Here is a 27565-nt window from a genome sequence, read left to right as displayed (position 1 = left end):
CCAGGCCTGGTTCTTTTCAGGCCCCTCGTCCAGCGTGAACAGGGCCCAGTCCCCATGGAGGAGGGACCAAAAGGCACTGCCTTAGTCTGATGAGATTTAGACTTGGGTTCACTCTTGCTGTCACCAGGTCGTGCAGTGACCCCTTCTGTCCTGCCCTGTAACAGAACAACAGTGTCTGTTTTGGCCATCCAGGCCTTTCCATGGGGAGCTGTCCCTGGAGCACCTCAGCCCCCCTGGTCTCTGATCTCAGCCCTGCTGGAGCATCTGGAATTCCCTGTTGTCCTGAGAGTCAGGGACAGGAGCCTCTGGAATGATGGTCTGCAAGACCCATAGTTGTGGCTGCTTATGGGAAGCACTGGCCTGGTCTTGTTATCTCTGCCCTGCCCTTCCCACGGCAGGGTTGGGTTTGATGGTGATCTCAGTGCCAGCATTAGCTCAGAGCCTTTTTTACCAGATGGCATCAGCAGCTGTGAGAGGTGTCTGAGCCACACACACAGTCTGCTGAGGTAAAACACTGGTGTGATGTCTTCCTTGTTGTAGGGATGCTGCTATAGCTCCCTCTGGGACCATTCCTTTGCTTTCTGCCAGAGGAAAAGCTGAGGGAACCAAGGAATGTGGGAAGGAAGCTGCTGAGATGGGTTACAGTGGGAGGGGTCTGGAAGTGCCAGGTCTCCCTTGTTCAGGATCAGAGACACAGACCCTGGCAGTGCAGTTGGTGCTCCGGTCCTGCCAGTGAATTCCCAAACTCTCAGGTAACACTTGACCATCTCTGTGCCCATTGTTGTTGTGTTCAAATTACTGGGGCCCTTCCCCTGTGGTACTGCCCAGCAGCTCTGACTGAAATGGCTCCTGCTGAGCCATCACTTAGGTTTTATCTCCCAGAGTAACTTACAGCTCCTGCACTGGCCTTGGCAAGGGAGAAAACAGTCTCTGGGCATTCAGTGCCCTTCTCTCTTAGGATGGGCAGAGAGAGCATTGGAAAAAGCCATTTTTCCTGAACTAGAGTGTTCTGCCTCTTGTCTGGTGCCTCCCATTCAGAGCTGTGCTGCCCCTGCCCTGAGCAGAGCTGAGATCCTGCCACCCTCTCTGACTGTCCCACATGTCCTGGCTTACGTGGGCACAGGCACCTGCTGACACACGTAACCAGGCAGGGAACACCGACCAAACGGTGTGTTTGTGCTGTTCTTGTGCAGAGGGGGCCTTGGTTTGCACTGGCATCATGTTCTCTACGGTAAATGCCTTTTTCCCTTGGTTCCTTAATCTGTAGTTCATGGGGAATTCGGAGGCATTTGTGTGATGTGGCAGCTGCTCTTGCTCTGCCTCAGCCTGTGTGCCCAGAATGTGCCAGTAACACCTGGGCAGTGTGTTCCTGTGATCCAAGGGTGGCATCTCAGGGGAAACCAGTGCGACAACGGAGGCTTCAGGAAAGACAGAGGGTGTTTTTGTTTTTGTTCACATATCTGCACTGTCTTTATTTAGCAGTGTCATGTATCCAAGTGAAGAGTTTCCCAATAAATACCAGTTTTGATGCTTAATGAACGCCTGCTGTGTCTTTAATTGTGAGAGGTGCTGGAGAAGGGGATAACCCGTGTGTGTCCATGGCTCATGGAGCAGTGCCCTGAGGGCTGTGATGGGTGTGCAAACATGAATGACTGACCTGGGCAGAGCTTCCCCTGGGTGAGGAGGCTGCTCTGGCACAGCAGGGTGTGTGGGTTAGTGCCCCGCTGTCCGTGGGCACCAACCAGCCTCCTCACCCTCCTCGTTCTTCCTGCAATTCCTACTGCTTAGTTTTCATGTGATTTTTTCCTGTCCTCTTGCTAACATGAGTCCAATGACACACTCCCAACCTGCCAGTAGTTCTGTGAAGGTAAGAGATCTTCTGTTCTGTCTGTGTGAGTCGTGAGGCAAAACCAACCCTGGAGAAGGGCAGGGCAGCCTCTCCCTGCACTGTCTTGTTATCAAATCCAGAAACAAGCCAGGTCATTGTAGTCATGATCCTTGATTTAAAGTCAGGGTATGGATGTTTAAAAATGGTTTCTCTGGCAGTAGTTTAAAATGATGCTGCTGCAGTTACAAGGATTCACTAAAAGCTGTAGGCTGACCTTCAGTCTTTGAAAGGGCCATGTTATTTTAGCAGATTGAGGGGCATTCCTGTGTATTTTCCAAGCCTGAGTGTAATTCCACGTATCCGTGGGCTGGCTCACAGGAACAGAGGCTGTGCCAAGCGGTGGCTGTGCTCAGAGGGCAGCCAGCAGGGCAGCAGGCAGTGACAGAACTTGTCTGTCTGCTGGAGCTTCACTCTGGGCAGCAGCGTTGGGACGTGAACCCTCTGCCGTGGTGTCGTCGTCGCGGGTGGGAGGGAGAGGAGACCTGTGGGGTGGTGCTGAGAGTGCTGCGTGTGCCCCCTGCGTGTGTCAGACATCCTCCACCTCTGAGCAGTGGTGCCTGTGTGTCCCCAGGCTAGGTTAGTTGTGTCTCAGCTCGTGTGTCGTAAACACCTTCCCGGCATTTTTAGTTCCATTGGTTTCCCTCCCTCTCCCGCCCATTTTCCATGCGTGGTGGTGGTTTCCATCTGAACAGTGTGATGTTCTTGTGTCATAAGTACCTCTCATGCTGACTGATGACCAAGGGCGTGGAGCTGGTTGAGTAACACTCTTCTCTTGTGTTTGTAGGTCTGCAGAGGGATCCAGGCGTGTTCCCAGCTGTAGCTCTTGAGCTCTGTAAAGCAGATTCTGGCAGTGACGGACTCGCTTTGTACAAGGGTCAGTCCAAGATGCTGGAGGTGAAAGTGCAGCACAACTCGGAGTCGGAATATTTAGCCAGAGATGGTCCTTCAAGCAACAGCTCCTTCTACAGCAGTGAAGGAGAGGGCACAGACCATGAGGGAGATATTCTGGATTGCAGCGGGTCCAGGCCTTTACTGATGGATTCGGAAGAGGAAGAGGAGACGTGCAAGCTGTGCCCAGGGTTCCTGCAGCCTGTGCCCAGGGAGAGGCACGAGGCCTCCAAGGGAGATCCCCACTCCCAGTCCAGAGCAGGGGAGATGCTGTTCCCAGCCTTCCAGTCGCACGCCGGGGAGGCTTTTAACGAACCGGATGTTTTTGCCACGGCTCCTTTCCGAAGCTCCAGGAAAGTGCCGGATGAGGGGGATGTCTTTACCAAAGCTCCTTTTCTCTCCAAGGGCAACGTGGCTCTGCGACATCCAGAAGAAGCAGATGTGTTTCTGAGAGCCCCTTTCACTAAGAAGAAAAGCATGGAAGAGTTGACTTCCCATAAGGAGCCGTTCCCAGCACCTGTTTTCCTCAGCCAAGGGGGCGATGGCCGAGCTCTCCCGCTGTTCCCCAGCCTGGATTCGGCGGCGCACGGGGCCGCGGCCTCGGCGAGGTCTCAGTATCCTCCTGCCGGGTTCCCTCAGCCAGGCAGCCTCCATCCCTGCTCCGGGAGAGCTGTGGAGGCCCAGGAGAGCGTCCCTGCTAAAGGAGGGCTGCTGGAGCAGGGGGACGTGGCTGGGGAGAGGAGCCAAGGCCCCGCACTGCCCCCAGACGCCGCGCTGGGCACCGCAGGGAACCAGCCTTTCCGTCCGCAATCCCTGTCCAAGTATTCCCGGCACTACAGCCCCGAGGACGGGCCAGGCCTCGAGGCCAAGCCCATAGCTGCTTACAAAGTGGTGTCTCAGACCAACAGGCAGGCCATAGCGGGCTCTGTCTCTGTGGTCCCGCTGTCCTCCAGGACTACGGAGCTGCCCGGCGCGGATCCCTTCTCCTCGGCGCCCTTCCCTTCCAAAGCGGGGAAGCAGAAGCCTTAACGTGCTGGGGGCTGGGGCTGTGCTTCCTGCGGGACACCTCGCACAGCACCTCGGACCTCTGCGTCGAAATGAATGACATAGCAATATATATGTATAAAATAATTATTATTTTTGGTCGGAACTCTCTTTGCAGTGATAGGTAGTGGAACCGTTCTAAGTTATGTTAGTCCCAATGCCTGGCTCTCAGGATCCTCAGAGCCTTTCTCACCTTCCTCCTCTCACTGTCTTCCCCCCATTTATTTTTTTAGATGCTTTTCCAAACTAGTAGTATTCCATATTTTCTGGTCCTGGCTAGAGAAATGCATTATAAGATGAATTAAAAGGTTTATTAATTACAGAGCAAGTCAAGCAGGACTTGCTAATGCTCTGGAAAGGACGTGATTTCACAGGTTAAAGGCTTATTGTGACTTCTTTGCCGTCAGTGCTATTCCTGCTGCTCAGCAGCGGTGTGGCCGTGGCAGCTGTGGCTCTGGGTGGGTGTTGGGGGTGATGTGCCCACCCAGGCAGACCCTGCAGTGCTCTCTGGGGCCAGGCTGTGCAGGGTGGTGGGAGCAGAGCCGTGGCTCTGCTCTCCCTGGGGTGGGACACGTGGCAGTGCTGCCCAGGCTGGGGCCACACCAGTCAGGGAAGGACTCACAGTGCCTTCAGTCTTGGGAACTCCAGTGAGGCAATCAGGCTGTTCCTGCTGCTGGAAAATCGAATTATTGTGCAAACAATCAGGCAAAGCTTTCACTTTTACACATGTATTTCCTGTCTGGTCTATGCCAAAGTGTAGGACCCGGAAATCTGCTCTTGGTGAAGGAGAGATGTGTATTTACAGTATTAAAAATAGACCTTTGGGGGAAATTTATGATGCAAACAGCTCCATAGCTGTGCTGATGTACCTCACGTGGTGTGACTTGGCCCTGTTAGATGGGTTTGGACTGGCAGAGCTCGACTCGGAGTAAATTCTGCCTTTTGTTTTCTTGTTGATTAAGGATGAACTTAAACAAAATCCATTCGCTCTCCTTCCAAAGTATTATGTTTTCTATCCCAGTCCCAAAGAGAAGGACGAGTACTTACTGTGTGAGCAGCCAGAGTGTTCAGAGGCAGAATCCCCCGGGCAGGCACTGGGCAGGCCCAGAGCAGACTGTGCTCCCTGCTCTGCTCACTAGTGGAGGACAGAGAGGAGAGTGGAACCTCCCATGTTTATTTTGCAAAATGCCTGGTTGCAGAAGTTGCCCTGGATCTGCTGTTTCTGGCCTGCAAAGGTGCTTGTGAGAGTGGACTGGCTCTCAAAGACCTGGCTATCAGGGCTCTATGGGATCCCAGTCCAAGCTCCCAGTCCAAGCTGGAGCCTTGTGCTGAGGGTAAAGGACACACTTTGTGTTTGGGGGTCTCCCACGAGTGGGTTTGTGGTCTTTGGACGTTTGCAGGGGAGTTGTTGGAGCCGTGGGTTGGTCTCTGAGGTCAAGACTGGCTGTGTGCAGAGCAGGTTCCTCCCTGTCCACTTGCTGATGTGTTTGTACTCAGAGAGCAAGTCCTGTGAGTAGTGTCCCTCGAGTAGTGGCCCTTGGAGAGAGGGAAGGATCAGCTGTAGCTCCTCCTGACTCACTGGAGTCACACCCTGGGGAGCTGCTGCAGCTGAAAATAGACTTTGGTGTAGTTTGGAGAGAAAAAACCCTGAGACCACCTCCAGCACATGGCTCTGTCCGAGGTCCAAATAATAAGTGTTATAGGAACACAGGGGGCACAGAAAAGATGTGTGTGAAGGCTGAAAAAAAGAGGACATTGCACAGTCTGGGGCAGACTCGCTGCTCACCTTTCATCCCAGCCACACAGCAGGAGGATGGAGGGATGGATGGACAGGTGGATGGAAAATCCCTGAGTGCTGGGAGGGGACTGCAAAGCATCTGCAAGTGGGAATCGCCAACTACTCAGTGTTCCCTTTCCCCTCCTTGAATTTGAATCCCCTCCAAAATATCTCCAGTTGCAAGAGATGAGCCAGGTGTTCTGCTGGACATGGGGGTTGCCTGGAAGGGAGAGGGAAATGCTTGGGCTGAGGTCTGAGAGCCCTGGGCTGGGCAGGGAGAATACTGGAAGGCAGGGAGGCCACATTGGCTTGCACAAGTTCCTGGTGAACAGGTCAGCTGGAGCTTGTGGAGCTGGGAACTTTCTGCCCTGCTCTGCTGCACTCACAGCTAATAAATATTGGTGCATAGTGGTGGTTTAGGGGCTTTCTGTCCTCCATCACCACCTCTTGAAAATAGAAGTACTGTAAAAGAAGTTTCTGGGTTTCCCTTGAGATGTTTATTCAGCAAAGCTGAGGCTGTTTATTATGTTTTGTTGTTTAGTTTTCTGTTTAAATATACACCCAAAAGGTGGTTGGTTTTGTTTTTTGTTTTAAATCTCTGTATCCCCAAGTTGGTTGTTGCTGGATGGGATCAGTGAGAGGCCCTGAGAGCGACTGTGACAGCAAACTGTGAATTCAAGGAGGGGGAGTGTGAGGGCCCAGATTTGTCCCAACACCAACCTGTGTCGCAGCCACACTGAGCCAGGAGGCTGCATTTGGCCTCGAGCTCTTAAATTCACTCAGAAGCTGCTGGAAGGGAGGCCAGGCCTTGGCAGTGTGGGATGAACCTGCGGAACAGGGAGATGCTTTGCTGAACCCCAGGTGGGTTCAGGGTGTTCCCTCTGCTCACTGCATTCAGGTTCTTCCTGCCCTTCATTTTTACTTGAAAAATTGCTTTTGGATAATTCTGTGAAGTTTCTGGTCTTGCCACGTCCAGGTGCCACGGAGCTGGTGCTGGAGGAGTATTAGCCTGTCCCCTCTGTGCTCAAAGGGAAGGTACACTGGGGTGTCTGGGCTCATTTCCAGCCCTGTTAGGTTGGGTCAGGCTGAGTTTCCAGCTGGCATTTTGGCAGCTTTTTTGTCCTTCAAGCACTTTACACAAATTGCAGGCTGACTGTGCCCTAGAGCTCACAATCCTGCCAGACACATCCAGTGCTTAAATGGTTTTAAATCTCTTCTGAGGGTGGAGGCAGCTCGTTTGTATCTCTGCATGTGGCTCATAAAGTAATGGGACTTTTGGTTATGGTCATAAGACTCAATTTCAGGGCCTGTTACTCTGATATCCTTCTCATTTCCAGCCTGTGTTCCTCCTAATCCTGCACTGCCACTGCTGCAGCCTCAGTGTGATGAGTTATAAATGGAAATTTCATTTCTCTAGTCTCTGAAGCTTGCTGTTGTAATGTTAAAACAGGGAAGAATGATGCTAATTATTTGCCACACAACCAGTGATCCTAATGAAGTAAGACTAGTACAGCCTCAATGCAGTGTTTTGAAATCAGTTTTCTGAAGAGGAGCACTGGTTTCATCTCTTTAGTAAAGCTGTAGTAAATTCTGTTCACTGCCCTGAGCCCTCGTGCACGGTCGGAGGGTTTCGCAGGGATCGTTTGGACAATCTGGGATTCCTGCTGGGAGAGGGAGTGGTTCTTGGTTCTCACTCCCTGAATGCACTTCAAGTCTCTTTTCAAAGTGATTAATCAGAGTTTCTGTGTGAATAGAGCAAGCAGTTGGCTTGGCTCTGTGCTCACTGCCATGACGTTGGTACAGCGCCGTGGGGGGACCTGGACCTGTGTCCTGCCCGGCTCTGCAGGATTTCGGGGGCTTTCCCCGTGTCTCCTCTCCCTCCAGCCAGCTCGGCATCGTCACACCTGGTGTTAAGTTTACAGTTCAGCCTCCTGAAGCCAGCACACACCCAGCCTGGGGTGCACACTCTGCCTGGAGCACAGAGGTGATGCTGAGCTCCGACCCCTGTGAGCATCGTGACACATCCCGGAGCGCGTCCTCCGCGGGACAGCAGCAAACTGGGCGGGATCTGCTCAGCTGCTGAACTGTCAGTCACTCCAAAGTGGTAATCGGTTACTTTAACTCAGCTTCCACCAAAGACTCTTCTGTTGGGGAGTTGAATTTTTGTTGTTTTTTGTTTGTTTGTTTGTTTTCCTCGTGGTGTTAAATCAAGGCCTTTCAGCACACCGACAGACTCCAAAGCATTTTTACAGTAGTGTCCTGACAGTGAAATCTTGGTCCAGTTGGGAACACATTCCTGAAGCCTGATCACAGCTGCATTAGTGTTTCTAAAAATAAGCCACGGTCTGTAATTTCCGTTGTAGGTGGGTAAATACCCTCACACACACCTAGAAATGCTCCCTGTGAAGCTGGAGGGATAATGTTGATCCAGTGTTCCCGATCCCTCCCAGGGATGGGGTGGGAGGGCAGGGGACTCACTCGGGTGTAGGGTGCAGTGGGTAGAGCACCCTCACCCAGTCCAGGAGCGAAGGAAGCTCCCTTGTTCCCACGTGGAGCGGGAAGGGGAGCTGGGAGTGTCTGTGGGCCCCTGACTGTGACACACAACCTGACTCGTGTCCCACGAGCAGAGTTTCCCCTCTGTGTGGTCCCTGAGCAGCCGTGGAGCCACCTCAGCCTGGCACATCAGTGGGGCCAAGTTTTGCACTCCAGGTGGGATCATCTGTTTCTGGTAATCATGAAGAAATGTTTGACTTGTAAACTTCTGTACATTTTATTAAAACACTATCTGATGACACTACATTGTCTCCTCTGTGCATTCCTTATCCCCCCCCCTTGCAAAATATTTTTGCTGGATACAGAGAATCTGGGTTTTAATGATTTTTTTCTACCAAGATGCTGAACTGGGTCTGGCCCTGCTGTTTTATCTGGCAGCTGTAAAGTCAAACTGATCTTGTTGCTTTAAGCAGTGGATATTCCAGTTTATATCCAATTTTTATATCCAGAGAGTCCTTCCAGTCCCATCCAGGGCAGAGCTGCAGCTGCAAGCAGCACAGAGCAACTGAGCTCTCCCTGCAAAGCTGCTGCTCCTCAGTGGGTTTAATGCTGGTGCATCTGGACATCCAGGGCTTGGGAGATGTTGAGTCTCCGAGTGCTGGTGACGTGTGGTTTTTCTAGATCATTCAGCTGCCAAGACCTACAAGGGGCTTTGGTAGTGCTTTGCAGAGTGGACTTTGCTTAATTTAATTTCCATCTTGGTAAACGTGTCCATTGGGAAAGACTTTGTGCTGCCTTCTGCCCTGCTGCAGCTGCTGCTGGTAACACCCAGGTAACAGCAGAGCCTGGGAAGGCTGAAAACGAAGCCTTTTCGTTCTCAGAGCTGCCATATTTTCTTTTTTTAATTTTCTCCCCTCTTGAACATGCATCCATGGACACACATTAATGGCATTCTCCGTTAACGCTGTCTGTAATTTAGTGTTCCCCTGAAAAAGCCACATTTGAGGTTGATTTGTCGAATGTTCATTTTGGGTAGCCTGTGATGCTCAGGAAAGAAAATCAATACAAGTAGCTGTGAAATTTGCACCCCAGAGATTTAAAACCCTGCAAAGCCTGGAGCTGCTGCTGCAGAAGAGGGGCACAGTGAACCCATCCCAGAGAGCACCTGGGAGGGGAATGCTCCACGGCCACATCCGAGCCAAGCTGGGCATGGGGGGAAGAATGACAGGATCCAGGAAAAGGTTTTGGCAAAGCCCAGGAAAACGTGTGTTCTGTGAGTGCAGCTCCTGCCAAGGTACAGCAGATCCAGTGAGGAATGACTGAAACAGGCTGAGGTTTTGTTCAGGGAACTTTGTGGGGTTTTTAGGCTGTTTTAGTTGTACGAGAAGCAGCAGCGATCATCGGACCGATGGAAGTGACTTTCTGGTCCCAAATGGGCAGGACTATAATCAGACCAACGGGGGGGACATGCAGCCATGGCCCAGACATGACCTAGGATCTCTTTAATTTGCTGACATTGTGGAGGTGTCTCCTTCCTCCCCGGGAAGACTCTTCTTTCTTCTTGCTCAAGGGCCCAGAGCATTGGCCCCTGCACCAAGAGCTTCCACTTCAAATACATTTGGATCAAAATAAAAGTGTTACCTCTTAACTCCCTCTGCAGCCACCCTGTCTGGAATGTTACTGGGGTAAATTTGCAATTTTTGATGGCTTGTGAGAACTGGAGGGGAGTGGAGGGAGGAAAGAAAGGCTTTTTGTGTGTTACCGGGCTCGGAGGTGAAATGGGGGCTGGAGGGGCTGTTTCTGAGCACTGTTGGTAACTGTGCTGCTCCTTCGGGGCTGGGACAAGGATGTGGGGCCTCATCCCCCTGGAACGTGCTGCAGGGCTGAGAAAAAAGTAAATATTAATGAAATAATTGTTACCCTTGGGGGTGGTTCTTTGGGGGTTTTTTGGGGGGGGGAGGGTTTCCGTATTTTTATTTATATGTCTATATTTCTGTATTTATATTTCTAGCAAACATGCTGACTGTGGACAGGACACAACTGTAGGCTGAACATGAGCCCGGGTGTGCCCGGGGGGCAGGAGGTCAGTGGCCCCTGCGCTGTCCCAGCCATGGGGTGTCACAGCCCCAGGGCAGTGCCCGTCCCTGTGCTGGCACTGCTGGGGCACCTCCAGGGCTGGGCCCAGGGCTGGGCCCTCAACAAGAGATACTGAGGGGCTGGAGCGTGTCCAGGGAAGGGAATGGAGCTGGGAAGGGGCTGGAGCAGCAGGAGCAGCTGGGGGGGCTCAGCCTGGAGAAAAGGAGGCTCAGGGGGACATTAGCAAATTTGCAGATGACACCAGGTTGGGGGGTGTGTTGATCTGCTGGAGGGCAGGAAGGCTCTGCAGAGGGACCTGGCCAGGCTGGAGAGTTGGGCTGATTCCAAGGGGATGAGGTTCAACCAGGCCAAGGGCCGGGTCCTGCCCTTTGGCCACAACAACCCCCAGCAGCCCCACGGGCTGGGCCAGAGTGGGGGGACAGAAAGGGCCCTGGGGGGACTGACTGACAGCAGCTGAACAGGAGCCAGGGGGGCCCAGGGGGGCAAGAGGCCAATGGAGCCTGGCCTGGCTCAGGAATAGTGTGGCAGCAGGAGCAGGGCAGGGATTGTGCCCCTGCCCTGGGCACTGGGGAGGCCACCCCTGGAGTGCTGTGCCCAGCTCTGGGCCCTCAGGTTGGGAAGGATGTGGAGGGGCTGGAGCAGGGCCAGAGAAGGGCAGCGAGGCTGGGGAAGGGTGTGGAGCACAAGTGCTGTGAGGAGAGGCTGAGGGAGCTGGGGGGGCTCAGCCTGGAGAGGAGGAGGCTCAGGGGAGACCTTCTCACTCTCTGCAACTCCCTGACAGGAGGGGGGAGCCGGGGGGGGTCGGGCTCTGCTCCCAGGAACCAGCAGTAGGACAAGAGGGCACAGCCTGGAGCTGCCCCAGGGCAGGTTTAGGTTGGATATGAGGAAGAAAGTTTTTACAGAGAGGGTAATCAGACATTGGAATGGGCTGCCCAGGGAGGTGAGACTGGATGTGGCATCAGTGCCATGGTGTGGTAACCACGGCGGGGTTGGATCAAGGGTTGCATTTGATGATTTCAGAGGTCTTTACCAACCTGGTTGATTCTATGATTCTTGCTCTCTGCAAGAGAGACAGGAGGGGGGAGCCGGGGGGGGGGGGGCGGGCTCTGTTCCCAGGGAACAAGGGACAGGATGAGGGGAAACGGCCTCAAGCTGTGCCAGGGGAGGGTCAGGTTGGACATTGGGAACATTCCTTCATGGAAAGGGCGGTCCAGCCCCGGCACAGCTGCCCAGGGCAGTGGTGGAGTCCCCGTCCCTGGGAGGATTTAATACGCGTGTGGATGTGGCACCTGGGGACACGGGTTAGGGTGGCCTTGGCGGTGCTGGGGTCGCGATCGGGCTCCGTGAGCTCGGGTTCCTCTCACCCCGAACGCCGCCGCCATTCCCGGGGTCCCGGCCCTGCCCCGGCCCCTCAGGCGCCGCCATTGCCGCCCGCCGCCGCCAGGGGGCGCCGCCGCGCGCGGGCCATGGCGGGCGCGGCCGGAGCGGCCCAAGATGGCGGCGGTGCGGCGGCTGAGCGCGGCGGCGGCGCCGGCCCGGCGGTAGGTGCTGACCGCGGGGCCCCGGCGGTGGGTGCTGACCGCGGGGCCCCGGCGGTGGGTGCTGACCGCGGGGCCCCGGCGGTGGGTGCTGACCGCGGGGCCCCGGCGGTGGGTGCTGACCGCCGGGCCCCGGCGGTGGGTGCTGACCGCGGGGCCCCGGCGGTGGGTGCTGACCGCGGGGCCCCGGCGGTGGGTGCTGACCGCGGGGCCCCGGCGGTGGGTGCTGACCGCGGGGCCCCGGCGGTGGGTGCTGACCGCGGGGCCCCGGCGGTGGGTGCTGACCGCGGGGCCCCGGCGGTGGGTGCTGACCGCGGGGCTCCCGCTGCCCCGCCACGGCTCTCACGGAGCTGTTTTCCCGCAGGGGTCCCCTCTCGCGGGTCAGGGTTAGGGCCGTGTCGCAGCGAGCGGTGCCGCGCCGGGCGCTCCTCGCTCTTCCCCTTCCCCGCCCCAGCCGGGCGGACGGCGGTGAAGTTTGTTCCTTTTCCTCCAGATGGGCGGGGAGGGACTGTTGCTCTCCCCTAGGTCCTTTCCAGCAGCAAGGCGTTAGTTCCCCCTGACTAGTTGGTTAGGTGCTGAGGGGGCTCAGCCTTGCGCCCCCGGAGGAGCCGTGTCTGAGGGGTCATTCCCCACCTCAGGACCCTCCAGTGAGGAGTAATTCCATTCCACACACACCCGCTCAGAACCCCACAGTGAGGGGTAATTCCCACACATGTGCTCAGGGCCACGGTAGAAGGAGTAATTCCTCCCCCCCCACGTGTGCTCAGGATCATGCAATGAAGAGCATTTAACCCCCTGACATCTGTATCCTTCCGGCCTTGAAATGACAGGGAATTCCTCCCAAGTTGCTAAGGATCAAGCAATAAGGGGGAATTCAGAGGACCCTGTAGTGCTGGGCACCGAAATGGGATGTAATCATTATTGCCCAAAGCTAAAGGGAGAAAAGAGAACTTTTCTCTTGAACGACCTTCCTCACACACCCTGTAGCGGTCTCTACCTGCTTCAAAGAGCACAAAAATAAGCAAATAACACGATTTAGACCTTTCCTGTGTTCATGTCTCCCTCACTTGCAGCAGTGTCATGAGGCAGAGCTTCTTTCCTGTTCCATGTTTGAGGACTCTGGGCCTCTTGCAGTGCTTGTGTTTGGGTTTATGACCCCCAAGAGAACCAACCTCCTCTGACAACAGCCCCTGCAGATGCTGTTTATGTAGTTTACCTGCTTTCCCCTCATCTGTGCCTGATGAGGGGGAGAGAAGCCAGGTAATAATTGCTCCTCAGTATGTAGTAATTCATCTGTGACACGAGGTGGGTTTTGGTTTCATTTTCTGACATTCAGTTTGCTCTCAGACACCTGGGTGCTGTTGGCTGTGTACACAGTTACAGAAATCAGGTGTGCAAGCAGGTGAAAGTGAGGCCTGTTGTTGTTCCACCCCTCCACTTGTTTTCCTCTTAATGTTTTCAGGTTTTTTCCTATCTGCTCTTCCCCTTTTACCTTCATCCATCCCTGTTCTCACTGCTAGCACAAGTTACGTGGCCAGTAGGGAGCAGGGCCTCATTTTAACTGGTCTGGTTTAATTCTGGGGACAGTATTTGTACAGGAATATACTGAATTATTTATTCCCCGTAGGGAATAAATACAGAGAGGTGGACAGGGGTAGAGGTATGGCTTTTTCCTAGTAGAGTTTTTATATCTTTTACCCAAGTACTGTCTTGGTATTTTTTTCTTATGAGAATTGTTTGTGTAAGACCAGCTACTGAGTTACCTTTTTAGCCTGTCTTGTACCTTCTAAGAGTCATGCAGACTCTTCTCTACATGCCTAAGACCCTTAGGTGTGACCAGCTAAACCCACAGAGCACAGGAGTAAATTCTCAGGTGCTTGGGGTTGGATTGATCTCAGCTATCTGGAATCTTCTGAAAATTAGGTTTTTAGTCCAAGGGAGATTTTCAGGTGCTCAGGACTGTTAAAAGGAAGACCAGAGGCCCCCTCTGGGTGATTATCCCCTTCTGTGATAGGTGAGTAAGGTGATCTGCCTGGTTTTAGTGACTGAAAGAGTGTGGGTTAATTTTTTGGTGGCTAAAATTAGAGAGTTGTGTCTGTTTTGTTATGAGAGAGAGGCAGCACTGAAAAGGGAAAAAAGGGATGTTCTGTGATCCAGCCTCAAACTTGCTGCATTACCTGAGAGGTTTAAGGCAGGTGTGTCTTGGAGAGTCCTGGGGTTGCACGTGGAATACCTTTTCAGTGGGGCAGTGCAGACGTGGGATTTGGAAGTCCTTAGTAAAGTTATTTTTCTTTAGGTTCTGTCAGATGCTGTTAAAAGATCATAATTGGACAACTCGACAGCCTTTCCACCAACTTCTGCAAAAGAAACCATCTCTTCCATCTGCAGTGTGGCATCGTGCAGGTAAGTCAGTGCCAGTTAAAAAGGAACAGATGAGCAGGGTCTGAGTTTCTGTGTCTTTTGGTAGTGCTGAAAGTTTGCTGTTCTTTCTGAAACCCGAGTGTGGTGACAGCTCCTGGGTGGGTTTTAAGGCAGTGCTGGTGCATCTGGACATCTGGGGCTCGGGGAGATGTGGAGGCTCACTGTGTGCTGGTTATATGTGTTTTTCTATACCATTCAGCTGCCAAGACTTTGTTAGTGCAGAACATTATTTGGGCTTTGCTGCACTTCTGAATTTATTTTCTATCTTGGTGTAAATGTGTCCGTTGGGAAAGACTTTGTGCTGCCTTCTGTCCTGCTGCAGCTGCTGACTCTACCAGGTGACGTTGCTGACTGTCCAGGTAGAACGTGGGAAGGCTGAAAGCAAAGCTTTTCATTCTCAGAGCTGCAATATTTTCTTTATTTTAATTTCCAGGTCTTGACCGTGCATCCATCTGTGGTGCATTAGCTGGATTCTCCAGTAATATTACATCTGCAATTTGGTGTTACCCTGAAAAAAGCCATGTTTGAGGATGAGTTTGTTGTACCTACCATTTTTTTGGTAGGCTGCAAAGCTCAGGAAAGGAAGAAAAATACAAAAAAACTGTGAAACTTGTGCCACAGAAAACTATGTTTTTGCAGCTGCCTGAGGAGTTTAGAGACATAAAGATTCTGCAGGTGCTGTTCCATGGAATTAGTCACAGATGGAAATATTATTTAAATGAGTCTGCTCAGGCAGAAGGCTCTTTAATTTTGGTTTCAGAGAGTCCAATCTTAGCTGCTGCAGCACTGTTTTCTCTCTTTCAGTTCTAACAACAGGCAGAGTGGTGAGTACACTTGGTGTTTTACCTGTTTCTCATAAGTAGACTTAGTGTTTGACCTGTTCCTGCCCGTGTCCTGGTAAAGGCTGTCTCAGCTCGGTTTGTTCCCTCACCTGGAGAACAGGATAACAAGCAGGTACTCCCAGAGCTCTGCAGAGGCTCCAGAGAACAGATGTCAGAGGCAAACCCAGCCAGTTACCAACCTGTGAGTAACAAATCCCAGGGAGTTCCTCACAGCTGGGCAAGGAGCTCCCCAGCTGGGTAATGACTGACAGAGGTGCTCTTAGGAAAGCAGCTCTTCACTGCAGAGCACACGTTAGAGCACAGAGCCTGCCCTCCTGGACACCTGCTGGGGGGGCTGATCCTGCTGGCTGTGGTTGGGGTGTTGGACCACACCTGGATGAGCAGTGTCCAGTGGCTGTCAGCGTCCCACTGCTTCCAAAAAACAGGGAGAGGGGACTCAAATTGACATGCCTGGGTTATGCCAGATGGGATTTGGATGCCAGCTGGATCTGGAAGATGGGTAGTTCTTCTATCCCCGTGGATAATCTAGTTGCTTGCTCTGTCAGTATTCTTTTCATCTTAAAACTGTTTCCCTCCTAAGTTTGTTTTTTTTTTCTTTTAAAAAACATAGAGAAAATGGAGTGTGTGCGTATTTACCATTGTGTATGTTTGAGTCACAGGGATTGTCACCATGACAGACACACGAAGCAACAATTTGGCAATTTATAAACAGTGTGATTTGCCATTCAATGCCAGGGAGTCATGAGCAAAATGGCACTTTAGAAAAATGAAAATGTCAGCTCTTTTTACTGCTTTAAATCCTTCTAGTGTGTGTTTTTTAAATTTATGTGAGGTTGTTTCTCAAATATGATTTATAAATATTAGCTCTTGAAGATTTTTTTTGTTTAAAATGCACTTTTTTTCTTTCCTGCATGTTTGTATCTCACTGTGTTATTGGGTGTGCAGGGAGTAGGAAGAAGGATTAGAATATGAGAGAGAGACTGTCCCTAACTGATGTTCACCTTCAGTGGGACACCAGGCCTGTGCTGCATGGACATGTCTACAGAAAAATACTATTAAATGTACACCATTAAATGTAGAGTGTTAAATTTTAGTTAAAATCAGGGTTTTTTACACTCTTCCGGTGAGACAGACACAGTTGAAAAAGGAACTTCAGTAAAAATGTATCTTTTAAAGAACTTTGCCAGTGAATGGTAAATAGTTTATTGTAAATTGCTTGGTCAGTTCAGTTTTTGGAGGGTAAGTGATGGCTCACAGTAATTTTTTACCCTGTGGAAAATCTAAGCTGGGTCTACTTCACCGTAACTCTTGTTACACTGGTTTTTCTTTTCTATAGTGCTGAAAAATGAGATAAAACCCAAACCCCATAACTCATGTGCATCTTCAAGAGAGAGTTAGCAAAACTGATTCTGCTTTAATCTGGAAAGGGGATTAAATGGTGTTTGGGGATCATAAAATAAAAAAAGCCAAGGCAGCAGAGACCTGCAGGGTGCAGCTCTGGGCCCTCAGCAGAAGGTCAGGCTGGCCCTGGCCTCGTGCAGCTCGATGCTGTTGCAGCAGGATGCTTTTTACTAAATAAAAGTTAACAAAAGAAGCAAAGACAAGGTTCCATGTAACACAGGTTTTCCTGTGAGACGACCTGCCTGTGTTTTCCAGTGTTCCCGTGGGTCTGGAGGCTTCCCTGGAGCCCGTGGTGGTGTTGGAGCCCCGTGGCTGCCCAGGCTGCTGTTGCTGGAGCAGAGGGATCCAGCAGGCCTTGACTTTTCACTGAAGCTCCTTAGGTTTGATGATATTATTTTTCTCCTTTGCTTTTGTATTTCCAGTGAGAGGCATGTTTATTCAGACTCAGGACACACCAAATCCAAATAGCCTGAAGTTTATTCCAGGGAGGGAGGTGCTGGAGTCGAGGACGATGGAGTTTTCCACACCAGCTGCAGCGTTTTGCTCACCTTTAGCAAGGTATTGCTGAACACATCATGGTGGGCTTGGGGGCTGGTATGGGCTCTGTGCCTACAACTGATGCTTTTAAGCACAACTGCTGATCATTCTGCTCCTCTTTAGAAGCAGCTTGGTTGGATTTGAGTTTTTAATGCTGCTTTACTTGTGCTTAAGATTACAGCTGGGGCTTGGTGTTGCTGAAGTTCTGTGTATGTGTCCTCCCCTCAGCTCTGTCATGGCAGAAGGCACCATGGTCTAGTTTATGCAGCTGGATTGAAAGATGTTATAAATCAGTGTTTGTAAGCAGTTGCTGCATCACCAGCGAGACCTCTGGCCCCAGTTTCACAAATTCGTTCTCATCAGAGCACTCTGAATCCAAGGAGTTACTTGGAAATCATGTATGGGAACAGGCAGTGAACACTCCCCAAATACCATGAAATAAATGCAGTAGCTCCCCTTGGCAGGTGTTGGGGCTGCCCTGAACTTCAGAAGGTTTATGCTCCACTTCAAGGAAAGCCAGGTTTGCCCCCTCTTTTGGGCTGGGTCTGTAACAGCTCCTGGGAGTGCAACTTTCAGTACCAAAATGCATAATCTGGAGTAAGAACCACTGAGCACAGACTTTGTTTATATCACCTTGGTATAGAAGGGGTTTGGAGCACCCTCACAAGTCTCTGGGAATATTTGGAAGCATCAACTGTGCACGTGTGTCAGTGCTTTCACATCAGTCTCTGAAAATAAACTCTCTGTTCTCTGGGTGGAGGGGCTTCAGCGTGGGGGTGAGATCCAGAAATGCCACAGTACGTCACCAGTTTAAGGCATCTTTTTGTAGGTTGGAAGGATTGTGGGCAAAAGCAGGAGCTGTTGGACGTGGCTTTGCCTCCAGGAGCTGCAGCTCTGTCTCTTGCAGTGTTGTTTGAGAGCAAAGAGGATCTTTGCAAGCAAAGCTCCATGACTTAAAATCATAAATCCAGCGTGAAAGGTTTCTGAGGACATCCACACGTGTTAGCAGAGGGCTGCAGCTGTAGGATCTCACTGTGCCAAAGTACATCAGGTTGCAGAATGTAATCAGCTGTCAGAAAGTGGCTTTTTGTTGTCATGTATTTGCAAATAGACATTTTAATCAGAGATTATTTATGTGCTGGAATGCATATTGTGGCAGCTTGGGGGTGGGTATTGTGCAGGTTCATGGGAAGAATCGTCTGCTCTGTGTATTGTTAAAGCCCAGATTATGTGTTCTGTAAAGGGAATACTCATTTATTTTAAAAGGGAATATTAATTTTCCAAATAATTAATAAACACTTCCTGAAGGGGAGGGAGGGGAGAGAATTCTTTAATTGATCTCAGATGGTTTGGTGCACTTGCACAATTTCATGGTTTAAGTAACTTCAAAATGCAGTTGGTTTAGTGCTGCAAACACCCAGTGCAACTGTCCCATGTGTAGAGATTCTTTCAAGGGGCTGTTCTGAAATCTCTTTTGTCATTTTCCATCACATGTACTTTTGTGATAAGATTTCCAATTCCTTCATTTATTGCATTTTTGATGTTTTGCAGTCTTTCAGGAGAATATCTTATCTTTTTCCCCCATAATTGCAAAAAACCCTCTTACAGCCTTGTGCTGTATTGACCTCCAAGTGCATCCTGGTTTTAATTTTTTTTATTTTTTCTGTGGATGAATTTGTTGGGTTTTCATTAAGCATTTATGAATATTGGGTTATATATTCTCATTTTCATTTTTGTACTTAAACCATTGTCCAAAATATGCTCTTTCCTATCATGTAAGTTCTTGTGTGCTCATTCACCACCTGGATGTTGGGTTCTATATGGGGCCACCCCAGGCAGTTTACCATGAGTCTTATGCCTTTATTAACTGCCCTTTTTCCTTGCCTTGCTAATGACTGAAAATACTGAAGGTGCCTCCCAAGGTGAGCTGGTGTGTTAAAGCTGCTCAGCACTAACCCTTGTATTTAGTGGCAGTTTTTATTGAGCTCAGTGACTTCAGATCACTCTAAGGAACTTCCCTTGTCTTTGCACTAGTCCTGCCTGAGACAACAGGTGCCTCCTGGTTTTGATGCTGAACAAATAGCTTGTAATATACAGAATATAGTTTTGCCCCAAAGAACTGGAGAGAGAGTAAGTCTCACATGTCTTGTGGGAAGCCCTGTAAGGTGTGCTGGGTTTTACTCTGGGCTCTGCCTAAGCCGTGGGGGAGGTAACTGGAGTTTCTCTTCATGGCTCTGGGTTTAGTGCTTATTTTTGTCTAGAAGTGTATTCTAGAACTTCTGTAACAGGTTATATAAATCTTGAGTTTGCCTGAAATGTGGGTGCATTTTTGCCATGTTTTTGTTGTTGTTTCCTGAACAGACAGTTATTCAGGATTGAAGGAGTTAAAAGTGTTTTCTTTGGACCAGACTTCATCACAATCACCAAGGTAAGCAGAGCAGAGGCTCAGCTGTGCTGAAAGCTGAGCTGTCTGGAAGCGGCCACGGAGCTGATCCAGCCAGGCCCTGGGACATGCAAGTGGAAGTTCCAGAGGCAATGGCCACAAGTGACTAAAGGGAATTGCCTTTAATGGAAAGAAGATAAATCATTGCAACGTGTGGCTAAGCACTGGGACAGGCTACCCAGGGAAGCTGTGGATTCTTTGATCTTGGGAATGGTCAGCATTGGACTGACTGAGGCCCTTTGCTCATGGTCAGCTTGGAAGTTGGCTGGCTGACCTGTGGAATGCTTCCTGGTGGAAGTTGGCTGGCTGACCTGTGGAATGCTTCCTGGTGGAAGTTGGCTGGCTGACCTGTGGAATGCTTCCCGATGGCACAGGACCAGGAGGGGAACCTTGCAGGTCCTGTGGTGTTTGCTCAAGGTGTGGAGCTCCTGTCAGAGAGATAAGGAGTTCCTTAGGAACTGGGCAGGCTCTGACTGTGAAGAACACAGGGCAATTCAGGGAGTGAGAATTTGATAATCTTGGGTCTCTGAAACAGTTTGGTGGAAATATCTGTCAAATAATGTATTTAGGAGACTTTCACACCTTTTTAGCTAATATTCTAATAGCACTTGGCTTGCAAACAAGGGGACTGTTTTGTTGACTGTGATAAATCGACTCTTACTAAACTTCTTTGGCAAAGCTGGGCTTAACAAAACCGTGAAATCAAATCCATGTGTAAACATGTGAGCCCATGAGGGTATTTGTAATGTAAGAAGAATCTTTGTGTAACTTATTACTATTAGGAGGCAGGTATTCATACTTTCTTTTTACTGTTCCTTTTTTTTTTTCCTTTTAATTCCCACAGGAGAGTGAAGACCTGGATTGGAACTTACTGAAACCAGATATTTATGCAGCTATAATGGATTTCTTTGCCTCTGGTTTGCCTGTGGTCACTGATGAGGCACCCAGGACAGATACGGGTAAATGAAACTTGGGCAAGAGGCCGGGGGCTGCCTTTGGGTTCAGCTTCTGTGACGTGCAGAAGAGCCTCAGGAGAGCAAGCAAGAGAATTGGAATTTAAATTTAAACCCTCTCCAGTGGAATTAGCAGCCTGTCTGAAGGAGCTGCTCAGCCACGACCACAACGTGTGCTGTGTGTGACATCCAGGGCTGTGCTGAGCTGGCTGCCCTGGCACCTGGGCCCTGTTCTGGTGCTCCCCAGGAGGGGAGATGTGTTTACAAGTACTGAGGCAGAGTTTAGAAAGCCCTGGGGGGTTGCTGCCTGTCCTTTTTATATGGGCACCTTAAATAGAAAAAGGAGTGCCCAGGCTTAATGACAGTGCCTTAATGATAGGTTTGTGGTCTTAAATGAACGAAAAATAGTAAGAGGTCTTTTCCAAACTGTAATAGAAAGTAACAGAAAGTGACAATTTAACTCAAGGGTAGTATTCTGCCTTTTATTTTCTCATTTGCAGCTTACCAACTTAAAGTTTTTTTCAGTGTTTTAAGGAAAATTATGGCAATTGAATTGCTCTCTGTTACATCTGAATTTAATTTTAATATTAACATAGCCTTTATTTTATTGAAAAGGTTCTCTCAGAAATGCTTCTATGAGTCTAACACTGAGCTTAGATTGCATCCAGAGCTGCTAAACCCTAACATGTGCATAATTCTCCTGCTGAATTTTTTTAGCTTGCTAAAGCCTTCCTTCCGAGGACCCTGCCTTAACCCCTGCATCCCTATGGAATGTTAGTTGTTGCTTCCTTTAAAAAGTGGAACTGCTGCTCTCTGCCAAGGCCTTTGCCTCTTGAGAACTCTGAACCAGCTGGGTTTTGCCAGCAAAAGCCTGGGATGCAAATAAGGATAATGCAGGAAAAGATACTCTGAAATGAGATTTCTGCCTTTCGGTTTCAGGCATCTCAGCAGTGTTTTCTGCTGTTTTCATTCTGCCACCGTGGATATCCAGGGTTAGCATCCTCCTGGAATCCATGGATATCCAGGGTTAGCATCCTCCTGGAATCCATGGATATCCAGGGTTAGCATCCTCCTGGAATCCATGGATATCCAGGGTTAGCATCCTCCTGGAATCCATGGATATCCAGGGTTAGCATCCTCCTGGAATCCGTGGATATCCAGGGTTAACATCCTTCTGGAATCCATGGATATCCAGGGTTAGCATCCTCCTGGAATCCGTGGATATCCAGGGTTAACATCCTTCTGGAATCCGTGGATATCCAGGGTTAGCATCCTCCTGGAATTCTCTCCAGGTCCTGACTTGCACATCTTTCTCTCCCCAAGCTGCTTCCGAAGAAGATGATGAAGTTGTGCTGATGATTAAGGAGCTGCTGGATACAAGGATAAGGTAAACAGGGAACCTTGTTGGATCAGTGAGTCAGTGTTGGGGTTGGATTTATTTAGGGAGCAGTGGGATTTTCCTTGGGGTGTGTGATTTCCTGGCTCAGCACCTGGGGGTTTAAAGGGCAGAGCTGGCCCAGCTGAGGATGCAGTTGAAATGATGAAAACTACACAATATTTGCTGTTAGAGGCACTTCTTTTTTTCTCTGTTTTAATATCTGTTCTTACTTTTTTCTCGTCCTTCCCTTCCAAGTATCCGAAAGTAGTTTTTACTCTCCTATCATAATCTGAAGGAGTATTTACTAGTGGGTTTCCCTCTCTGTCTGGGCTTCAGTGGATTTTGTCCCTCCATTCTGTTGTGATTTTATTGGTGCTTTAACACAGCTTGAATTTACAAACTGGTGGTAACTAATGAAGTCTCAAGAGTGGCTCTGGATCTTGTTGTTTACCTGAAGGCTATTTTTGTGCTCATTAATTGCCTTCCAAAGGAACTGAAAGGAATAAGCAACTTGACATTTTACGTAGAGGAGGAGATGTCTGATGTGTTTGTGGAGCTGTGGTATCTGATGGTGACATCTTCCCCAGCTCACAGACTGCAGGAACCAGAAACTTGTTTGTGGGTCAAAATCGTGGAAATTATGATGAACTTGGGCCTTTTTGTTTTTTTCTTAGATGCTGCATTTAAAATGATATCACTTTACTTAAAAATTCAGTTATCTCAGAGCTGACACATGGTTAGTTTTCCTGAAAGAGGAAGAAAAATAGAAAAAAGCTGGAACATTTTTCCCAAGCGTATGTCCCAAGCACTGAAACCAGAATGATGATGTGTAAAGCTGTGACAGTGACATCCAGGAGGCCCTGCCCGTGCTGGGTGCCTGGGGGGTTGAGCTCCCTGTGATATGTCACTCCCTGATTTCCCAGTGCCCTTTTGCAACAGGCACAGAATTTCTGCCCAAATTTCTGGTTTTCCTACCTTTTTCTTTCTTTCATTTCCTTCCCCCTGTACCCCTTGGTGGACCAAGAAGCTGTTGATGAGAATATCAGCAGTGAAGTATCTTCCTTCATTTCATAGCAGGGTAGTGGACAGAGGTTATATATAAACCAGGGTACACACAGAGCATTTATTGTTCAGTCAATCAAAAATACATGCATGGAAGTTGTCAGAAGGTGCAGGATGGAGGGAATGTCAATCTGAAAGGTCCTGTAGTGTGTTAAAGTTAATTCAAATAAGAAAAATGGAATTTTTAATCGTGGTCTTTGGCTTTCTGGAACGGAGATAATTTGCTGTGGTGAGTTAATAAATGTGTCAGGTTGACGGATTTTTCTCTTAGGACTGTAGTTCTCAAAGAGTTATTTTGGAAATCAGTATAAAGAGCTTCTGTTAGAGTAACTTGATGGTTTTAGCTTGGTCTGGAAAAATGTTGCTATGGGGACCCAGCTACAATGCTGGGCATTTGTGGCTGGCAGAGGGAGAGCAGGCTGCAGAAATGCTAATGGCACTGGGGGGAGCTTATCAGGGCTGGCTCCTTCACCCCTGAGCAGGATTAAGCTTTTATAGTTGCAGTTATTTTCTGTCCTCAGTAAATTGTGGAGAACTGCATATTTATTTATGGAAGGACTTCAGGACTCCTTATCACAGGTGCCAGCTGCACATGCACCCCATGGTAGGACACACCCCAGCAGTGCTGGCAATAACTGGGCAGTTCCTGCATGTGGGGAGGGCCTTTGGGCAGCCCCGTGTGTCTGTGCAGGCTGGATCCAGCTCTGCTCCAAGGTGTTTGTTTACCCTCTCCCCTAAAATGGCAGTGATTCCTTCATACACTGCTGCTTTCATTGCAAAAGTATTTTGCTCAATGTCCTATGGAAAAACAGTTTCTGTCAACATGAGAGAGCCCAGCAAAGTAGGAGGTGTTGGAAATTTGAACCATGTGGTTGTAGAGAAAGAGGGCTGCAGTTACTCTGTATTTTGTGTGTGTTAAATTTGGCTTTCCTGAAGGTTTCTGGAAGGATCCATATTTCAGGTGTACTTGCTGTGAATTGAGTCTCGTGTCCCACCAGGCCGACGGTGCAGGAGGACGGTGGTGATGTGATTTATAAAGGCTTTGAGGATGGCATTGTGCAGCTGAAGCTGCAGGGCTCGTGCACCAGCTGTCCCAGCTCCATCATCACCCTGAAGAACGGGATCCAGAACATGCTGCAGTTCTACATCCCCGAGGTGGAAGGCGTGGAACAGGTGGGTTGGGCAGGGGTCAGAGCTGGTTTCTTTTCAGTGCAGAAGGAGGGCTTTGTCCCTTTCCAGCCTGCACAGGTTGGCAGTTCAGGGAAAGAACGGGATGGAGAGATGTGGGTTTCCAAGTCAGGGTTTCCAAGTCAGGACCTGTATGTTGGCAAAGGATATGGAACACTGCAAAATCCTGTCCAAGCCCCCATGCTGGGCTGCCTGGCTGGGGAGCAGCGTGGCAGCCAAGGACCTGGTGCTGGAGGGTGCCAGGCTGCCCCTGAGCAGCCTGTGCCTCATGGCAGAGCTGTTGATGGTGCTGGCAGCAGCCTGAGGGAGGTGAGCCCTTGCTGGACTCTCTCCAAAATGCCCATGTCCCTCTTCTGCCGAGGAGCCCAGACCTGGACACTGTTTTCAGTTCCCCAATGTGCTTTGCTGACTTTACGTGATAAAAAGCAACAGGCTTCTGCCCCCTGGAACGCAGAGTCTTTTGCTTTCTCATGAAATATCTGATACCTGTAGTGATTGTTTTCCTAGCTTTTGTGGTAACTTGACCAGCTTCCATTATTCCAGCCACGTTTCCTGTGGCATTTTGGGTTGCAGGTTTTTCTCACATCCTTCACATGCCTGTTGTCGTTCAGGCTGTGGGATAACTGCTGTTCTTCTCAGGCCCAGCAGGGCTTTGATGTAATAAATCCTGCAGGGCTGAGAGTCTAAACTGTTTACCTAAACCACTTCTGGATTTGATTTCAGGTTGTTGACGACGACGATGACGTGGAGAAAGAAGCAAATTCTACTTGAGTTGCATCATCTGTGGCCAAACACACCTTTACATCCTGGTGTGTGTAAACCATCTTTGTGCTGAGAAACAACCCAATCCGCCTTTTCAGAAACATAGTTGCACTTCCCTGGGAAAGTGTGTCATCAGTGTAAGCAGCTTGTCCACTAATTTATTAAATGCCCTCCATTAAAAACAATCCTTTTGCTCTCTCTTATGCTGTGTCTTAAGAAAGAAATGGTGGGCTTGAAAAACGGTGAGGTCTCTCTTCGTTGGTTCATACGGATAATTCAAGAGTGAAAAAAGAGAAGGCAGAAGTCAAGTTTTGTGACTGTGCAATAGAAATAGATGTTTATTCCCCTAAACCTCCATGGGCCTGGCAGGACTCTGCCCTTGCTCTCTAACTGGGGAATCAGGAATGTTAATTTTATCAAGTCTTTTTAAAAAGCTTTTGATTCCTGTCAATTTTTCGTGTTACCTGATTGCTCATTGCCACTGTGCAAACAGCAAAAAAAACAACAAAAGATGTGAATTGTTTGTTACAGAAATCATATCTTTTAAAGTAAATGTTAGAAGAAGATGATCCTGTTAGCTTCAGGAAGTAGAGAGGCTAATTAGCCTATTTAGAAGTAAAATCGTTCAGCCACCATTAGCGGTCTGTTTAAACATGCAAAAACTTCTGCAGGATGTAATTCTCCACCTTGCAGAGGAAAGTGGGTGCTTGAGGGCACGGATTGCGTTTGGATGGCAGGAGAAGGACTGTTTGCTCCTGCTGGATCCTGTTTGTTCTCCGGCAGGGCCGGGAGGAACTTGGCTGCCCCGGCTGCTGCGGGAGGGGGACGTGGCAGAGCCAACACCTTCCATCTGAGAGAGCAGGGGAAGGGAAATATTTGTTGTTCTGACACTGGAATACATAAATGGGGCTTTGCGAGGAGTAGTTGTGTTTACTTGTGTGTGGGGGAAGGATTTCTTCCTGGTGCCTGGCTCCAGCACGGCTTTGGGAGTGGAAATACTGTTTCTGCTTTGTGCTGCCCCACCGGGCTGAGCTAGTGGTCATTATTTGGCCTGTGCTCGTGTTCCCTGGTGCAAGGATTTGACAAAGCTGTGTTCCCCTCTCTCACTCCTTGCCAGGGTAATTATTCCACTGAGTCCCTAAGCAGGATCAGTTCAGTCGGTGGAGAATCTTTTACATAGCAGCTCATCAGCATGTGGCAGCCATAAACTTCATACTGCTTGTTAGAAATCTGAAAAGAAATATTTTAGCTAAATATTTCTGCAGCTTTCATGGAGAGTAATAACCCACAGTAGTTTAAATTACCCACTCAGGATTTGGAAATTGGTCTGAAATCACAATATTTTCTTTACCCACTGATGAAGTACACAGTGCCTGATCTTACAAGTGCATTGATGACAAAATTCCCCTCAAGGCAGGCTCAGACTGCCCAAAAGAGAGCTTGTGCAAACATCAGTGCCCTGTTCTCCATCAGCAAACCGTAGAACGGCGAGTCATGGCTCTGGTTTCTCAAAAAGAGACCTTTTTAGGACTGATTTCCCAATTTAATGCACTGTATCAGCCAAAACCCAAACAGCAAAGTAGCTGTTTTGTGTGGTAAATAAAATGTGTCTATGAAAGATGTGGTGGTTACTCTTCAGTTAAGCAGTACTAATCTCCTCCAGGTACTGTAGGGACATTTCCAGTCTTGTTTGATTTGTACAGAGAGGACCAAATTAAGCCTGTGTGTACAGAGGGTGAAGATTAAGCACCTTGTGATCTTGAGCCTGAAAAGATTCCATGTCCATCCTATATCCTGTGTGTCCTCAGGTTCCTCGAGCTCTGCCCTGGGGAGAGGAGGTCACAACACATCCCACCCTCCTGCATCTGCTCTGCCCCACCCCAGAGCCCTCAGGGCAGCAAGAGGCAATGGGGGGGGCTCCAGCTCGGGATAAACCACAGCAGAGGGAGGGTGGAAGTGCCAGTTCTCCCTTGGGAAGCAGCACAAACCCAGGTGTGTTCCAGCACTGACCACAGCCACGAGCACCAGTGCTCTGATAGCCCAGTGGGGTGAAAGCATCAGCCCAGACCAGCAGGAGCTTCTGTGTGAACTTCCAAGCCCTGAACAGCTCAGCTCATGGAAAGAATCCCTGTTGGTGAGAGGTGTCCCATCTCCTCCACTCACCCAAAAACCCTTCCATGGGCACATAGTCCTGACTGTTCAGCTTGGGAGGGAGTGAGTGGCCACGTCCTCTGGGGCAGGGACGGGCTGTTCTCAGCTCTGTGTTTGAAGAGGGCCCTTCAGCTGGGGCTGGGAAGCCTCTCAGGTCAGCAAGGGGTTTTTGGCTGTGAAGTCTTTCTATAAATTCCAGTTAGTCATTGTAAATATAACGACTACTTAAAGTAGTAATGGCTGCTCGAAATTATTCTGGTGTGTTTTTAAAGACAAAAGAAGTTCTGTGGTATCTTTGGTGTGCAGTAGCTAAGTGCAGAGTTACAGTCTGCCAGGGAGGCATTTTGTTTTCACCCATGTCAGAGGAAACACAACATGCATTCACTTTTCCTAGGCACTCTTCTAGCCCTCCCTTACAGGAAAAGTTGATTACAGCCATCTGAACTCTTGTCTTATGACTGTTTGCAGGTGGACACATCTTTTTTGTCAGGATGTGGCTCATCCCGAGTTTCTAGAAGGAATTGCCCTCACATGATGTGGGAGGAAGTCACTCACATTACCCGAGGTTAATCTGGTTATCAGGGATATAATAATATAATCTGGTTATATATCAGGGATATAACTCTTTTCCAAGGTGTGGTAGTTTGCAATCTGTCTAAAATTCAGGACTTGAGCCAGAGCTTCTGTTTCAAGTGTTAATTT

General features: G+C 49.5%; 2 protein-coding genes and 1 long non-coding RNA gene across 6 annotated transcripts in view; 2 read left to right on the top strand and 1 right to left on the bottom strand.

The window, feature by feature from the left end:
• The window catches only part of AAK1 (AP2 associated kinase 1), an 84222-nt gene extending 75828 nt beyond the window's left edge, over positions 1 to 8394 (top strand). For all 3 annotated transcript variants that reach the window (XM_027742146.2, XM_039384619.1, XM_039384621.1), the window contains one exon: positions 2673 to 8394. In XM_027742146.2, the coding sequence (XP_027597947.2) occupies positions 2673 to 3805 (1133 nt within the window). In that variant the 3' untranslated portion in view covers positions 3806 to 8394. The remainder of the gene's footprint in view (positions 1 to 2672) is intronic.
• Positions 6094 to 11567, bottom strand: LOC113999006. The gene is made up of 2 exons (XR_003544717.2): positions 11477 to 11567; positions 6094 to 9973 (listed from the first exon to the last, which is right to left on the bottom strand). It is a non-coding gene; the product is annotated as an uncharacterized LOC113999006 (long non-coding RNA).
• A 104-nt stretch (positions 11568 to 11671) lies between these two features.
• Positions 11672 to 26330, top strand: NFU1 (NFU1 iron-sulfur cluster scaffold). 2 transcript variants are annotated; one of them, XM_027742140.2, is made up of 8 exons: positions 11672 to 11728; positions 14022 to 14128; positions 16812 to 16947; positions 19288 to 19354; positions 20214 to 20328; positions 21646 to 21709; positions 23761 to 23935; positions 24674 to 26330. In XM_027742140.2, the coding sequence occupies exons 1-8, from the start codon at positions 11682 to 11684 to the stop codon at positions 24719 to 24721; spliced, it is 759 nt and encodes a 252-aa protein (XP_027597941.1). In that variant the 5' UTR covers positions 11672 to 11681; the 3' UTR covers positions 24722 to 26330. The 2 variants fall into 2 exon arrangements, with proteins under 2 accessions (XP_027597941.1, XP_027597942.1); XM_027742141.2 differs by lacking the exon at positions 11672 to 11728 and adding an exon at positions 12951 to 12985 and having other exon boundaries at positions 24674 to 24873.
• Positions 26331 to 27565: the final 1235 nt, after the last annotated feature.

The sequence above is a fragment of the Pipra filicauda genome, unplaced genomic scaffold (assembly GCF_003945595.2).
Source record: "Pipra filicauda isolate LSUMZ 115617 unplaced genomic scaffold, ASM394559v2 scaffold364_size791107_pilon, whole genome shotgun sequence".
In the NCBI taxonomy this organism is placed as follows: Eukaryota; Metazoa; Chordata; class Aves; order Passeriformes; family Pipridae; genus Pipra; species Pipra filicauda.
The sequence above is the reverse complement of the archived record's forward strand: the minus strand, read 5'-3'. Positions and strand labels throughout refer to the sequence as shown.

Coding starts and splice junctions, on each gene's coding strand:
- NFU1 (XM_027742140.2), top strand. CDS start 11,682: ATGGCGGCGGTGCGGCGGCTGAGCGCGGCGGCGGCGCCGGCCCGGCG. Junction 14,129..16,811: donor TGCAGTGTGGCATCGTGCAG/GTAAGTCAGTGC, acceptor TTGTATTTCCAG/TGAGAGGCATGTTTATTCAG. Junction 23,936..24,673: donor AGGTGGAAGGCGTGGAACAG/GTGGGTTGGGCA, acceptor ATTTGATTTCAG/GTTGTTGACGACGACGATGA.